Below are 16798 nucleotides of genomic sequence, written 5' to 3' on the forward strand. Positions count from 1 at the left end.
AATATGGTAATTGGATAGCAGTGCCAAGCACAGACCTGCTTAAATAAGATAACAGCTTTGTCCACATATATTATTGATGCAGCCACTGTGAATTTCACCCTAAATTAATTACGGATTTAAAAACTTTTCTCCAAATGAATGCATTAACACTGAGTAGAGTTAAACGGGACCAGAGCTAACTGAATAAAGTATGAATAAGAGTATAATGCCCAAAAAGCAAATCAATATATATTTCGAGTTATTAATGAACGTTTGTCTGTTCTTCACACCCTTTAAACCAATATTGTTAAAAGGGTACATATATGTACTGTTCTATATTAAAGAGAGAAAATAGCTGTATTACAGTTCAATTTACATCAATTATTTTACCAAAATTGTTAAACGTAAGTTCCAAAACCTTCCCTACCACTATACAAAAAGGAACCAAACAGAAATGTGCAACATTTCTACAGTAATACCATATTGAAAAGTAATTGATATCTTAGAACAATAATATATCAAAGCAGTAACTTAGCACTTAAGCAAGTGTTAGTCTTACCTTTTCAATAGATGTAATAAAATTGAACAATAATTTTGTACTGTAATGTAAACATAATGGAGTGAGTGTCATTCCTGTCTTAAGAAATTTGACAAATTGAAAACACGGTCACACTTTAGAATAGGGACCAATTCTCACTATTTACTAACCACTTACTATGACCTTTGCCTCAATAAACTCCTGCTTATAAGGTCGTTATTAGGATTAGGTATTGGGTAGGATTAAGGGATGTAGACTAAGGCAATGCAGAATAAAGCATTAATATGTGCTTTAAACATACTAAGCAAGTAGTTCATGATGAAATTGTGTACTACCGAAAACACTATATAATGATACCTGTCTTAGTGTTTCTTAAGTCAGTGTGTGTTTGTTGATGTAAACGTTTGTGTTATGGAAGAATGACCGATGATTACATAAATTAAGTGTTTTAGTTTTAGTGCATCTTGAATGTGAAATGCATTCTGTACCAAGCTGAAAATATTACCGTAGTATTCAGAAATGTGTCCTAGCGATTGTCATAATTTACAAAAACATTCAATGAGGAAAAATAAATAGAAAAGAACGTGGATATGGGTTTGTTTGGAAAGAGAATGAAAAGTACCACCCAGTAAATCAGGCCATATCCACAACGCAATTGATTTAATGTTGAACTAAGTCTATTTACGGAAGTCGTATCACTCGGTTGCCATGTTTGCAACGCCTCTGAGCAGCTTTTTACGTCATAGCAACTCCAGAGTCCTATCTATTTAAATGAGGGAATGCCGATATTTCTAAAATCGCTGGCACAATTAAACCGCATATTTCCGATCAATAATTAAACATGAACTTTATCATAACTTTGGTTTGTGCTAAAAATCCCCTCATTCAAGGTCGCCTCATCTACTGCACATGTGCACAGGCTGGCACTAGAGCCCCGCTCCAGAGAGTCCTCAGATTTTATCGATTGACGATTGCCTCGTTTTACTGAAAGGCGGGACTTCCTTCGCTAGAGCGGCCATATTGAGCGTTGCATTCCTCGCCATACATTGCAACGGCAGTGGTGCATCTTGTTAATATAAATATATTCGTATTTTCGTGATTCAACGTTAAATAAATGATCTTAGCCGTCTGCCAAAATAGAGGACGATAGTCAGATTCACCCTTATGAGCAGTCTGGTGTAAACCAACACCTGCTGATGCTTTTACGAATCTGTTCTTATTTACTATTATTCGAGAGATGTTTATTAAATGAACATCACTGAATTACTGCCAAGGTAATAGAAAGCCCTTATTGCCTACAACAGCAGCGTAAAAAGATACCTAAAGAGCTTTTTGGATAAAGGTTACAAACAGTCACTTCTGATTTCACGTGACTCAAAGTATTATAGCTAAAAAGTTCAATAGACACATTACAGGTGGTCAAATTCCATTTCATTCAAAGTACCTCTTGGAGCAAACGGTGACGCATTCTTTCAGTAATGCATTGTTTTCAACAGTTTATCTCTGCTTCGCCAAGAGCTCAATATTGCTGAAGCTTTGCCTCGTTGGGTAACTTCAAAGGGATGCCTTCTCATTTCAACACGAGGAGGAGGAGGGGTCTCGCGGCCCCAATAAGCCAGCATCAATCTACGGGTGAGGCCTGAGCTCGGAGAAGCTCTCATCAGAGGCCCCCGACATGAATGGATCAAAGCGGAGGGTCATACAGAGACCCGACCGGAGGCCTCGTGATGGTAGATGAGGGCCGGCGGCTGAAGAGGAGCCGTCTCGAATAACTCACCTGGTAGGCAGGGCCAGTTTCTGCAGCGTGTGAACCAGGTTCTGACCTTCAGAAGAACCCCAACAGGAGCTGCCAACTGCACTGATCTGTGTGAGAAGAGAAATGAAACCAGCTCATGACAGGCTTACTGGATAGTACAGACAGCATGTGAAGTGTCCGATTTAGTCTCCTTAACGCACTCGACGAGGCACGCTTTATCAAAACAGGCTGAAAATAGCAGGAACGGTAGTCTGTGTGACACTCCAGTACTGTTCCTCTGATTTGACGCGTCTGTTTTTAGAATTAGCAGCCCTCCACACTTCGGTACGACACAGATGAGATGCTTTATCCTGTGCTGTTCTCTGACCCTCACTCAGATAGACACTTCATCTGCAGCTACCGGATCTACCAAACTATCCGGCATGTTTTCATATGAGAAGCATGGGAATATAGTATCATTACGATATTCATTTTGAATTTAATACAGAAGCCAGAAAGCACAGTCACCCCAGGCAATTGTTTCATATTACAAAAACACACGAACCTAATGTATCTCAAATCAAAGCACACCTCGGAGTACTAATATAACAGAACTGTTATACGCTTGATTATTTGCACTGCACAAAAGAGATTTCATCATGGTAGGGTTTAGGTAAAAATCTCATGGAAAAGAAAACAATTGAAGCGGTTGAGGAGTAACTAACCGAAAGCAACGTAACTTCATTTCACCAGGTATTTCATTATTTCCATATACACAGAAGACAAACAAACTCAATTTCATAGCAATTTGTATTTATGCTACAGTGTATTTATGGAATTTCTCAGATCTAAACTCATACTTTCTCTGTTGCTCATCTAAGTACCATCTTATTTGGCACGTGAGATGGTTAGGTGTCTGGAATGTTGGTCGGACCGCCAACGAAAGCTTTGATTACGGCACACATTCGCCGTGGCATCATTTCGATTTTATATCACAACATTTATTCCCGTCCAGAGTTGCATTCCTTGATCTTGTGTCAGCCAAGCATTCACTTGAATATTGCAAAATATGCTAAATAAACCACCAGGAGATGCTGACGTTAGATATTATTTACTATAATAATAGAATTTATTATATAAAACACCATGTAGCGTGTTTTACCCTTTTTCGTTTTCCCCTGTAAAGCTGCTTTTGAACAATGCAAATTGTGAAAAGCGCTATCTAAATAAAATTGAATTGAATTGTATTGATCATGATCGAGTCTTCTGCAGCACATCCCAAAGATTCTCAATGGGGTTAAGGTGTGGACTCTGTGGTGGCCAATCCATGTATGAAAATGAAGTTCTCATGCTCCCTGAACCACTCTTTCCCAATTTGAGCCCGTTAGAAACCTTGTTTTTGGCAAATTTATGTGCAATTAATATTAATATTTAGATACCGGTTATGGGAGTTAACAAGGGAGCTAAGTTCAAAATTCCATCTTTTGTCCATGAAATAGCCCCAAACACTATGCACATTTAATACATAAGGTGGAATTTATCTGAATCCATGTAATAATATATACAAAATTCCAAACTATAGTGCATGTAAACTGTATTAATCTCGGCCGTTTCCACTTTTTACATGCCTAGTGTCTAAAGTACAGTTTACAGTATTAAAATACACAAGTAATGTTTGTAAAGCATTTTTGTAAAAACTACTCAAATGCCCTAATTCAACCTGGATTCATCCAACTGCCCTATAAAGGTTTAAACTTTTCTAAACCGTTAAATATTTAAATGTAAAATTGTAAATACAAATAAGTAAAAAAACAACTATTTGCAAAACAACACAGCTGTTGAAGACGAAAATAAGCAAACAGAACATTTTCAACCAATATTTTCTAGTCTGGCATGTTAGCAAGCAAATATGCTTTCTCGAAATGTAAACCTTATTAAAATAAGCAACTTCTAGTTATTCACAGTATTTTGAAGTGTGCTCGATAACAATATTGTGCATAATCACGATATATCGCATCGCTGAATATCGACACACGTCTATACACATACTGCACATTGCGACTAATAAAGCAGAAGCTTGTGCTTCATAAAAAACGAATGAGTTAATAAACTGGCAATAAAAACAACTTCAAAGTGCTCCCTGTGCAGCATTTGATGCCTCAACTAAGCCAGAAATATCCAAACAGTTTAATGGCCAATAGGAAGCATTTCTTCTGCCAGGAGCAGGTGTGGCACACGGGTATTTTTGGTCATGTTGCATGACTGTTAAGATGTTGAGATCTGATGTTAAAGTGAGTGAGATAATCATGTTTAGACTCTACACACCACTGAGATCCACTCGCCAGCAACTGGCACTTAAGAAGCTTGTCTTCCTCTGTGTTTTATATCTCACACTCTTTCATGCTGAGCCACATCTAAGGAAGAAGCCCGAACATTGTGACGGCACGTTCACAAAAACACTCCCTTCACTTCCAAAACAACCAGGCGAACACAACAGGGTGACAGCGTGTGCAGTCTGAGGAACTAGTGCTATCTGGAACAACTCCTATGACACTAAAGGACAAAAATGTTTGTTTTTCTTTTACATTTCAAAGAAGCCCTTGAAGCATGAATAGTGTAATAACCCTGAGTATGAAGACGGGCCTGTGCTCCTTATCTCTAATGTCAGCACCCGAAACAACCCGCCCGCCCGTTACTAAGCAACAGGGTTATGTACCCAACAAAACATGTCATTCTAATACCTTTCTTGATCTCCTTTTTCCCCAAACATTACATATAAGCTCTCCAACCATCATCCATGGTCCATGACAGGCGGGAGTGCATTTATGTACAGTATTACTTACGGTAAATAACCATGCAAACACAGAGAGAGCACAGAGTTTCTGAGAACGAGCACATCTGGTGCACAATAGACAATTGTTGCGAACTGAAAACAGGTTGACACAGAGATATATCAATCATTTACAAAAAGGATCATTCATTCGTTCACTCAATGACACTCTTTCAAGCGTGAGGTGTAACGTTGCAGACAATGAAGAAATAAAAAAATCTGAAAAAAGCTGTTTGAATAAAACTCATGTCTGTATGTCACTTTCGTGCAAACATTTCAATAATGATAGGAATAAATTAGGAAGCTCTAACATGTGTTTTTATCTCGAGTGCATTGTGGTTAATTGTGAAAATAAACAAACCCCTGCTCTGAGAAATCCCCCTTCCTTTTGTTAGGAAGTAATTTGCAGAAAGCTACAGTAAATGACTCATAAAGAGGCTTTCCGCAGAAAGCTCTCAGATGTTGTTAGCAGATGCGGAGGAAGCTGGTTGTTTTGGAACAGGCACCTAGAATGAGTTTCTTGAAATAACTGCAGAAGTGTTCAAGAGAGTTTCAGAGCAGATGATCCGCTCAACACTCAATGCTGGGGAAATTGTGTCCAGAATTTCTCAAGAGTAACATCCTTTCTGAACTAACATGGTTCTGTTTGAAATAGCAGATTTTTCTCACCGCTTTGGTCTGAAACGAGATGACATTTTTATCAAGGAAAACTGCCCGTTTTGGATAGAAAAAGTGGATACATTTGAAAACGTCCATTTTGCGTTGTAGTGTGAACGAGGAAAACGGAGACTTTTAAAAGTGATGTGTTTTTCGTCATGTGACGCAGTTGTTTTGGCTGCTCTCAGCTTTGGTAGTCTTGTGTTACGCGCAGCAACATCTCTACCTCATTATCTGTCCGTCTTTGACCTTCGTACATTGCTGGGACATTATAGACCACTTCGCAAGACGTAAACGAAAAGTCCAGAAGCACTTCCGGTTTCATTTTTTACTCTAACGTAAATATAACACCGTGTGACAAATTGATGTTTCGCTCGACATTTTTGAAGTTCTTGTACAGTTCTGTGGTGCTAATTATTGTGGTGCTATATGTTTATTTTCATGTAGTTTAGAGTATATTTAGCGCAAGTACATTTTGAGCTAATATCATTAATTACGATATATTGGAAAATTGCAAATACACAAGATCTGGACAAATTTTCACATATTTAAGAAATATTTTCCAATTTCACTGTCAGAAAATTCTAGAACTTTCTGTATCACTGGGAAGGTGGGATGAAGCGGTGATGTGTGACTACGTCTGGATCTTGCATTAATAATAAATGTCAAAAACGATCAAATGTACACTTCTCATTTTTAGTAACCTATGTTAAAGTGTTTTTTAAGCTCAGTATTATGCCATTACCTTGTCATTTCTGCGTTCAAGTAATAATACTGAAATGTGTGAAAGAAAAATTTCAGTATCGTCCATGGTAAAAGCAAATTAATGATATTTTCGTATTCAGCATGTTAAACTTCACAAAGAAAGAGTCCAAATTTAAGTGAAACAAAAAAATCGTTTCATTGTTTAATTTAATCTTTGAAATATTTGTTTAACATTCGGTTATAATGTTTTTGTATTTTGTTCAAATGCAGTTTTTAAACTTTTTTCTTCTATAAGACGTAAATAAACGCCTGACAGAAATGTAACAGGTTGAAGCATCTTACATTGACTCATGCGCAGTACACCGACGTAAGTGTTTTCAGACATCTTAGTGTTGATAGGCAGCACTTGAAATGCTAGTGTGGACGAAGAAACAGGGTTGGGTTCTTCAAATGTGAGAAATAGATGCTGTCAAGATACAACGATGGGGAAAATATGAAAAAAGAGAAACGTTACAGAAGCGTGCATGTGCATGTGAGATGACAATGCATTCACAGTGACAGTGATATGCTGCAACAAAGCAAAGAGAAATCACATTCTGTGAAAGCTGTTGATATGATGTCACATGAGTGTCATTTTCATGCAGTGATGTGATATGCTATGATGGTATTGTGAATATGAAACAATTGCAATACATCCTAACAGATCTTCTCAGAGAGGAAGATACAATTAACATAAAAGAGAAACTGATCACAAACTTGTTCCTCTTCCTCCTAAACCTAAACAAGCTGTGTTGGACATTAAATATGCAAGCAGCTTCTTACTTTCCCCACTTCAAAGGCTAACATGGAACGGTACACAAGTCCTTGTAATTACCAACTGAATTAACATGTCCATTAGCATATTAGTATAACAGATTCTCAGATGCGGTCTTTAGGGAGACTGCATGTTCCCTGCACTCCTTCGCTCGAGTGCACGACCTGCTGCTCTGATAAGAGGGCAAGATTAGAGGTAGAGATGAACTCAATCCATCTGCAACATACAAACACGTGCCTGCAAGAGGATCAAATGGGTTTTAACACACACACAGAGGTGAAGAAATACAGCCATATTTTGTTTGATAAAAAACTATTCGGTCATGTCTGAAACAAAGTTCTCTTTAAGTTTAAAGATCCAATGTATGAAATTTTGCAGCATCTAGGGGTGAGGTTGCGAATTGCGCCCAACGGCTCACTCCACCCCTCCCTTTTGAACCACTATGGCGCGCAGAACAAAGTTCGCTTCTTTGCTGAAGGAGATAACGTATTTATAAAATGTTCTGTAGCGCAGTTTGTCCATTTAGGGCTACTGTAGAAACAACATGGCCAATTCCATGTAAGGGGACCCGCGGCGCATGTAAATAGAAATACCTCATTCTAAGGTAATAAAAACATTACGCTTCATTATGTAAGGTCTGTTTACATATCTGAAGACATAGTAATGTATACTACATTGCATTTCTGTTAAAAGATCCTCCAATAAATGACACACTGGACCTTTAAGACATGAAATTCTATTAATCACTTTATAAGTATTGTTGTAAGATCCTACACATGTAAATACAGTGCTAGATTCATGTCGAAGTCATGTTTAACCTTGTTTGTAAAATGCTAAAATGGTAAAACATATAGAAATATTATCATATGACGTATGTGTTGGTGGGTTTATTTTCACTTTTTTTGTTTTCTATGTAGGTAAGAAATACAAGCTTCCAAAATGGCTCATTACAGTACAAATCAAAGGCAAACTAAACAGAAAATATGGCCTAAAACCTGAAATCATTATTATTATTCACCACTTATGTTTGTCACTGGGTTTTGCAAATATCTAACCAATAAAAAGTATTAAAAAGTTTAAAAAGTATAAAGTGTTTTTTTCCATTTCATGAAAAACAACGAATCTTGACATCCAAGGTTTCGGAAGGACAGCAATGATAACTTACAACACAATCTTACGGCATTTCATAACTATTTCATAAAGAACGTCTAATGCTAATAAATTCGAAGGTCTCATTCATACATTTTTGTATGATTTGCTTTTGCACCGGTGACGGTTAGGTTTAGGGGTGGTGTTAGGGCAGTGGCTTTAGTATTGCTTTTTCAAATAATCATACGTTTTTCTATGATTCACATCATCAAGTCATACAAATGAGCCACCTCATAAAACAGTTAGGAATTCCCGTCAGATCACGCTGAAACTTCAGGTAAACATGGACAAAGAATTTAACCTTGAAAGACTTTTGTAGACTTTTCTCTCGGAGAATCTCTCTCTTTTAAGTGCTACATAAAGTACAGAGGACAGGACAGCCGAATGAATCGACTCAAAGTGTACATTCAATAACATACAGTTTCGTACAGTGTACAAAGAATCCAGCAGAAGAAGCAGCGGGCAAAGCAGACTTGCATGTTAATAGCGTGAATCTTCAGAGAACGTCAAGTTCAAGCATAAACGACATAAAATATTAACTAAACAGATTTCCCGCCTGCGTTAAAGTTGTAGTCATGGCGGTAGCATGGTTGCCAGGGTGTTGCTACGCAGTTACAAAGTCGAGCATTACAATTATTACTGCTTAGATCAACAGCAACAGAAGTTCGAGTCCTCATGTTGGTTGTAAAGAAGCACTGAACACTGTCGACTGTCACTGAAGGTTTGATGACATTTAATGAACTTGATAACACTGTTGATGTCTTCATTGAGCCTGAAGGTTTAGTTGTACAGAAGCACCCTGGAGATGTGCGAACCTCAATGTGATTTGGTCATGACTCACACACGCTGCTCTGCAAACATGCATTTATCCCGAAACGTCTTGATGAAACACTCAAAATGTATAAAGATCTATAAAGAAAAGCTTCGCATACAGGTAACCCCTCGTACATCTCAGATCGGCCGTGACTCACAAACAGCGCCTCTCCGCTCTCCTAATAAAACACAGCACTCGAACCATCCAGTACCCATCCTGACCCCATGTTTTGTGTGCTCCAGGCGTGAAATGGAGCCCTCTTCCTCTTTAGCCTTTGTACTGTTCTTTGAAAAGCCCTTCATCGTGTGCCGAAACTGTTTGTGATATTATGAGGCTATTAGTGAGGTCTTTGATGGCTTGATAAAAATAAGCACGCGTCGATTTGACAGTGCCGCAATTAATGAATACTAATTAAAAGCCTTTGTTGATGGCCGGGGTGAGAGAGGGATGAGCGAGCTTGGTTTTCCATGCTTTAATTGAAACCCTTTGTCACTTGCCCACTCGCGTGTGAATAAGTGCTCTCTGTAACTCCGAAAAAGAAGAACAATGTAAATTAATTTGCATCCTTTGCATAAATATAATGCGCTCACGTTGGTGGTGAAAGCTGTCGGATTCATAAAACAAGCGATCGTTTGTCACTTGAAAGCTCGCCCGGCTGAGTCCTGCGTCAAGTTCATCAGTCTTTCATCTGATTGGATATTCTGAAGACCCATCTCGATTCATCTCTGTTGTAAGATGCAGGATGGCAAGAAGCAGAAGGAAAACGTGATGATTGAAGAGATCACGCCATGAGTCTGGCACCTTGTGACAGGTGCTAGAGACTTGAGTGAATCTGGATTTAAAATCCCATTTCAATTCGACAAATTCGGAGCTTTGCAGGAAGAAATAAACACTAGAGAGGAATTGATATAACCGCAGATGAAATGAAGAGTGAACATTTCTGCCGGTGATTTACTAACATTAACAAGCGGATTATCTTATTCCCATAATGACCAATGCAATCTATCAAAAGCCACGCAAATAAACATAGTTTAAGAGTTTATGATAAATAATAAAAAAACTTGACATTGTCCTTGGTGTTAATGCAACACTATAGAACTTTTGCTCACGGCTCCCCATGTGGTTGATAAGTGCAATTGTCTCGTAAATAATGTCGCTGTATAAGCCTCCCCATGGGCAGCGCAATTCACGTGAATTATTTACTAGGCTGGTGGAACCGGCAAACGCAGAAACCATATTGCCGCCTTCTGCGGTCAAGGGATGAGCTCTGTGTACAACCCGAACTCAGAACTTATAGTGTGGTTGTAGCCGCTATGATGCTGCTCCGTTTAAGAGTTGTTCTGCCACTGAAATCATTTTAGAGACATTATTTTACACTACAAAGTGTTGCTTTAAAACCCAAACATTGAGTGTCTTTGTCCTTACGGAGGATAGATTCTGCTGTTCCTGGCAGTGAAAGAAGAATCTTTAGTATTTTTTCTGGTTTTAAGACGCAAGACTGAGACCAAATTATAGGCAAAGGCTCGCACACCTGAGTTGGCGTCTAGTTCAACCCCAGCAAAACTTTTCTGCAAGTGTGTGGTATACAGCACTCCAGCACTCAAATCCCAAAGCGCGAGCTGTTTCTGGAGCCGATAATTGTGTGAGATAACGCAGATCTACAGCGATAACTCCAGAGATGAGGAGCATTGTTTTTATTGCAGACACAATGCAGAGCAGATGGCACTGATAGAGGACAGATAAAGACAACAGAAAGAAAGAGACCGAGGAGACAAATACAGTAAGAATGGGTGCTGTTGAGGCAAAAATACGATGTGACATTGACAGTATGCCAACCAATAAAATCAATCTGGGACAAGGTCAGCGGCGAGGAACAATGGCTGGCAACATCACGACCAACTATGGGAGAAAAATCTGGGCTTCATTTTTTACCTTTAAACTTTATTTAGCTGCTTCATCTATTACATACGAGTAAGAACATCACAGAGCTCATACGACATCAACGATATTAAGGAAAGTAAATGTAAACTTTTGTTCAAGTCTCCTGCGACTTATTCTGGAGAATAAGAGACCCAGAAATCACACTAATGAGTTATAGAATACACGAAGGTCTCACAAACAGAGCTTGGATTTGCTAAATAAGTAATATAAGTAAAAATATTCAAGATCTGAATATAAACTCCAAATCCAGATTATTTAACCTATACAATCTACATTCATGTTACATCTCCACACTCTTCATGACATTTAACAATCGTCTCATTTGTTTCTATTTTTATTTTCCAAAGCCAAATTAAGAGGAACGTCTGCAACTAAGTTCATTCTAAAAGCCCAACTGAGAACTGAGGAAAAAAGCAACATTTGAGAAAAATATTTTTATAGATTGCATGCATTACTGTAAAGATGCCTTACAAAGCGACTTACAAATCAGGCAAATACACAATAATCTATGGTAAGGAAGGTGACGCCTTCACCAGAGCAGCAAAAATGCTAGTGTACGAGCAAATAAGAGTACTACAAGCACAGACATGTGGAAAGAGTTTTTATAGAATAGAAAAGTGCCTTTGTTTACGTAGTTATGAGATAGTTAAGAAGTCAAGAGCTGTGACTTCAGCAGTTTCTTGGAAGATGTGATGGTCTCAGCAGAACGCGTGGAGGGTGGAAGCTTGTTCCTTCACCATGAGACAGAAAACACGTGAAGGTTCCAGTTAGTGACTTTCAACACCTGGGACAGAAGATGGGAGTGAAAACACAGACTTGTACAAGAGGTTTGAGGTATTCAAATGCTGATCCAGAGGCAGATGTGAACTCCATTGACGGTGTGTTCCTCAAAAGAAAGCTAGTCACACAGGCTTGGAATGACATGAGGATGAGTGAATAAAGAAAGAATCTTCATCATGAGGGAAGGTTAACTAGCCTTTACCATGACAAGAATTGGACCACATCATGTCAATCACAGCAAAGTCACTCCCCCTTCCCGTTCCCCTCCTCATTGTCAATTCAGCTCACACCTTCTTCTGTGGCCAGCAGCACCATACCCAGCCATGACGGTTCATCTTTGGAAAACAAGTTTTGCCCATGGAGGAGTGTGCAAATGCGCGCTTGTAAGTGTAGGCCGGTGGCCCGAGGCGCCGTACCTGGGTCAATACTCTTTCATGCCGCAGCTGGGCTGAGCGACGAGGCCATTGTGCTACTGTCACGCTGTGAGGGGTTTCAGTCTGCAGGGGTGGCCGCAGCACAGCTAATGAGCACGCCTCAGAGTCCCAGGAGTTCGCTGTGCAAAAGTGCACGAGTGTGTTTGTGTGCGAGCGAGTGTCTGCTAGCACCACTGTCCTGCTCCTTCCTCTGCATTATTCATGCGCTCGATACACGCTGCCACATTCTGCTACCCTGAGAGCAGCGTGTGATGTGTATCTCAGGGAATGTCTCGCTACCTCTGTCCCTTCCCTGCCTATCGCTGTCTCCTCATTCGCTGCTTTCGTTGTCACCGCCGCACGCCGAACTGATGGAGAATGTAGAACAGCAGACACAGTCGTGTCCTTGCGGTCAGGGTGAGGGATCGCCGCGGCGGGGGAGCCAAAATCATAATGATGAGAATCATGTTGTGCTTTTGGCCTTTTTGAAACTTTTAGTGACAGGATGAGATAGATGCGTTCGGGGGAGGTGAAAAAATGGATGTTGAGATGATGCGTGTTGGACTCAAGCTAATGCTGCCCACACGAGCACCATAAGAATTGTATAACACAGCTGAACTTTTTTACACGATCTGAAAAAAGTATTGCACATGTTGCCATCACAAGGCTGTGGATGGTTCCCAGGCAGGCCCGGATTAAGAATTCAGTGGCCCCTGGGCACAAGTGTCTTGTAAAGTTTCGAAATAGCCTACAGTGTACGAAACACCTCTATCTTATAAAGGATTACTTTACCAAGTTACAAACAATGATCCAACCTGAAGGACAATATCAACAACTGTACACATCCTCCATCATACAGGATTTACACAACGATGCTTTTCTGGAGCATCATCAACAATGTCAAGACAATACCCTTCATACTGTAAATCCCTGGCATATGCGAGCACACGCTGCCTCACCTCTACCTATTCATTCAGTTCTATCAGATTCTTCCATAATTCACACACAAACACGCCGGTTTCACAAAACTGTTCTAATATAAGATAAATTATAGGACGTTGTTAAAGTGTTTCATGCATACTGACTTATTTACAATGTTAAACGTGTTGTCTTCTCATGTTTAACATGGTCAACTTGTCAAAAAACAAGTTGGACGTATTACGTAGTATTTCTGTGCTCGGAAAGTTTTTTTCGAACGTGAAAAATTGTTACATAACTTTTCTTATTCCCTTATTGGATAATTCTCCCGGATAAGCAAGCGGCACGCCCCACGCATCAACCATGGAGATCGGGAGAAGGAGCATGCGCACAAGTCACTTTCACTTATGTGCAGGAGAGAGAGAAATACGTTCGAAAATTTCAGCTGTGTTTGTCTGTTCACTGCATTTGGGCAATGTGTGCGCACGTGGTTTAGTTCCCCCCACCGCGTAGCATGTTTTCAGAAATAATCGAACAGCTGTATCTGTCTTTTATTAATTTGATCAAACTAAAGACTCTACGGATATTTGAAGGGTACGATAAGAATCGGAAAAGTAAGGCCTTATCAACGTCATATGAAAACATTCATTATTGCCGAAGAAACACCACCAAATAGATGTAAACAACTCTTACTTTTTGAGATTTTAAAGACAGCCGTGAGGGTACTCTAACAACCTATAGATTATATTTACAACCATAAAGCCGTTTTCCTTTACATATTTCAGTTTCTATTGTCAGTTCTGACACGACATCTACCAAATCACCAGCAATTTAGGCTATACAGTGTTCTTTCACAAAGCCTCTGTCTCTGTCTAGGTAACAGACGGAATGTGTTCATGTTTATACATTCAAACAGTCGATAACAGTGACAGGTTGTTGGAAACGCTGTTTTGTACTTATTTCATTCAGGAGTCACCTGTCCTTCTTCCTGCCGCTCACTGAGACGATCCCTGCACGGGGAAAGAGAGACCTTGCACTCTCGGGACAGCACTGGCAACATTTTCCCACTGAAAAAAAGGTTTATCGGAAAATTGCCTTTGTGCTTCTCCTCACCAAAAGCTAAAGGGCTTGTAAAAGTAACTAAATCAAGAGACAGACTTGAGTACTTTAGAAACACTGCATTTTTGCGCACTTGCGTGCCAGAGAGGGACACAGCAGAATGAATAAAGCGAAAACATTGTTATGTTAAATTTTCTCTCCCTTTCTTGGGCCCCAAGCGCGCATGGGCCCCTTAGCTGTGGCCCATAATACCCATTGGATAATCCGGCCCAGTTCCCAGGGGTTGCTATGCAGTTACCAATGTGGTTTGTAGCATTATTTTATGGTGTTTAGGGTGGCTGGCAGGCCTCACCCAAGAATAAAAAAACAACCAGCAAGTTGATATCAAGTTCGTTCATCTACATGAAGAGTCTTTATGGGATTTGTAGGAACGCCTTTAAGTTACAGTGCATCTATTATTAAAGGTGTAGTTTAGCGAAAATGAAATTCTCTTATAATTTCAGACCATCTTATAGTATGTATATGACTTTGTTCCTTCAGTTGAATGCAAACAATATATTTAATAAAAACATATAAAAATTGTATATACTTATATACAGATATTGATTCCAAAATATTAAAGCTCCAAGCACATCCATAAACTTCTCTGGAGGGTTAAAAATAACTTGTAAAGCTAAATGTGAAGGAATGAAGGAAACATTTAAATGTTAGTCAAAAGTGCCCCAGAACTCAAAATATCATCTTTTGTGTTCAACAGAACTATGGCAGTTAATGGTGCTTCAGAACTGTTGGTTGCTAACATTATACCAAAATATCGCTCGTTGTGTTCAACCAAACAAAGAAATTTATACATGTCTGGAACAACTAGAGGGTGAGTAAATCACGACAGAATCTTCATTTTTGGGTGGAGTATCCCTTTAAGCACTCAATGCAATCATGGCTACACATGTATAACTTGAAATCTTGAAATGGATGAAATAGATAACGTGAAATCTTGAAAGAGTTCAAATAGATAACGTGAAATCTTGAAATAGTTCAAATAGATAACGTGAAATCTTGAAATAGTTCAAATAGATAACTTGAAATCTTGAAATAGTTCAAATAGATAACGTGAAATGGCTGAAATTGATAACGTGAAATCTTGAAATGGCTGAAATTGATAACGTGAAATCTTGAAATGGCTGAAATTGATAACGTGAAATCTTGAAATTGATAACGTGAAATCTTGAAATTGACACTGTGAAATGGCTGAAATTGATAACGTGAAATGGCTGAAATTGATAACGTGAAACCGTGAAATGGCTTAAAAATGAAATCTTGAAATAGTTCAAATAGATAACGTGAAATCTTGAAATAGTTCAAATAGATAACGTGAAATCTTGAAATAGTTCAAATAGATAACGTGAAATCTTGAAATAGTTCAAATAGATAACTTGAAATCTTGAAATAGTTCAAATAGATAACGTGAAATGGCTGAAATTGATAACGTGAAATCTTGAAATGGCTGAAATTGATAACGTGAAATCTTGAAATGGCTGAAATTGATAACGTGAAATCTTGAAATTGATAACGTGAAATCTTGAAATTGACACTGTGAAATGGCTGAAATTGATAACGTGAAATGGCTGAAATTGATAACGTGAAACCGTGAAATGGCTGAAATAGACAACGTGAAATCTTGAAATAGTTCAAATTGATAACGTGAAATCTTGAAATAGTTCAAATAGATAACGTGAAATCTTGAAATAGTTCAAATAGATAACGTGAAATCTTGAAATAGTTCAAATAGATAACGTGAAATCTTGAAATAGTTCAAATAGATAACGTGAAATCTTGAAATAGTTCAAATAGATAACGTGAAATCTTGAAATAGTTCAAATAGATAACGTGAAATCTTGAAATAGTTCAAATAGATAACGTGAAATCTTGAAATAGTTCAAATAGATAACGTGAAATCTTGAAATAGTTCAAATAGATAACGTGAAATCTTGAAATAGTTCAAATAGATAACTTGAAATCTTGAAATAGTTCAAATAGATAACGTGAAATCTTGAAATAGTTCAAATAGATAACGTGAAATCTTGAAATAGTTCAAATAGATAACGTGAAATCTTGAAATAGTTCAAATAGATAACGTGAAATCTTGAAATAGTTCAAATAGATAACGTGAAATCTTGAAATAGTTCAAATAGATAACGTGAAATCTTGAAATAGTTCAAATAGATAACGTGAAATCTTGAAATAGTTCAAATAGATAACGTGAAATCTTGAAATAGTTCAAATAGATAACTTGAAATATTGAAATAGTTCAAATAGATAACTTGAAATCTTGAAATAGTTCAAATAGATAACGTGAAATGGCTGAAATTGATAACGTGAAATCTTGAAATGGCTGAAATTGATAACGTGAAATCTTGAAATTGATAACGTGAAATGGCTGAAATTGATAACGTGAAATCGTGAAAT

At 38.3% G+C, this 16798-nt stretch overlaps 1 protein-coding gene across 2 annotated transcripts in view; it reads right to left on the reverse strand.

The window, feature by feature from the left end:
- Positions 1–16798, reverse strand: part of ulk4 (unc-51 like kinase 4) — a 125615-nt gene that overhangs the window by 562 nt on the left and 108255 nt on the right. For both annotated transcript variants that reach the window (XM_079468610.1, XM_079468609.1), the window contains exon 36: positions 2295–2380. In XM_079468610.1, coding sequence (XP_079324736.1) covers positions 2295–2380 — 86 coding nt within the window. The remainder of the gene's footprint in view (positions 1–2294; positions 2381–16798) is intronic.

Source organism: Barbatula barbatula (genome assembly GCF_947034865.1).
Source record: "Barbatula barbatula genome assembly, chromosome: 12".
Lineage (NCBI taxonomy): Eukaryota > Metazoa > Chordata > Actinopteri > Cypriniformes > Nemacheilidae > Barbatula > Barbatula barbatula.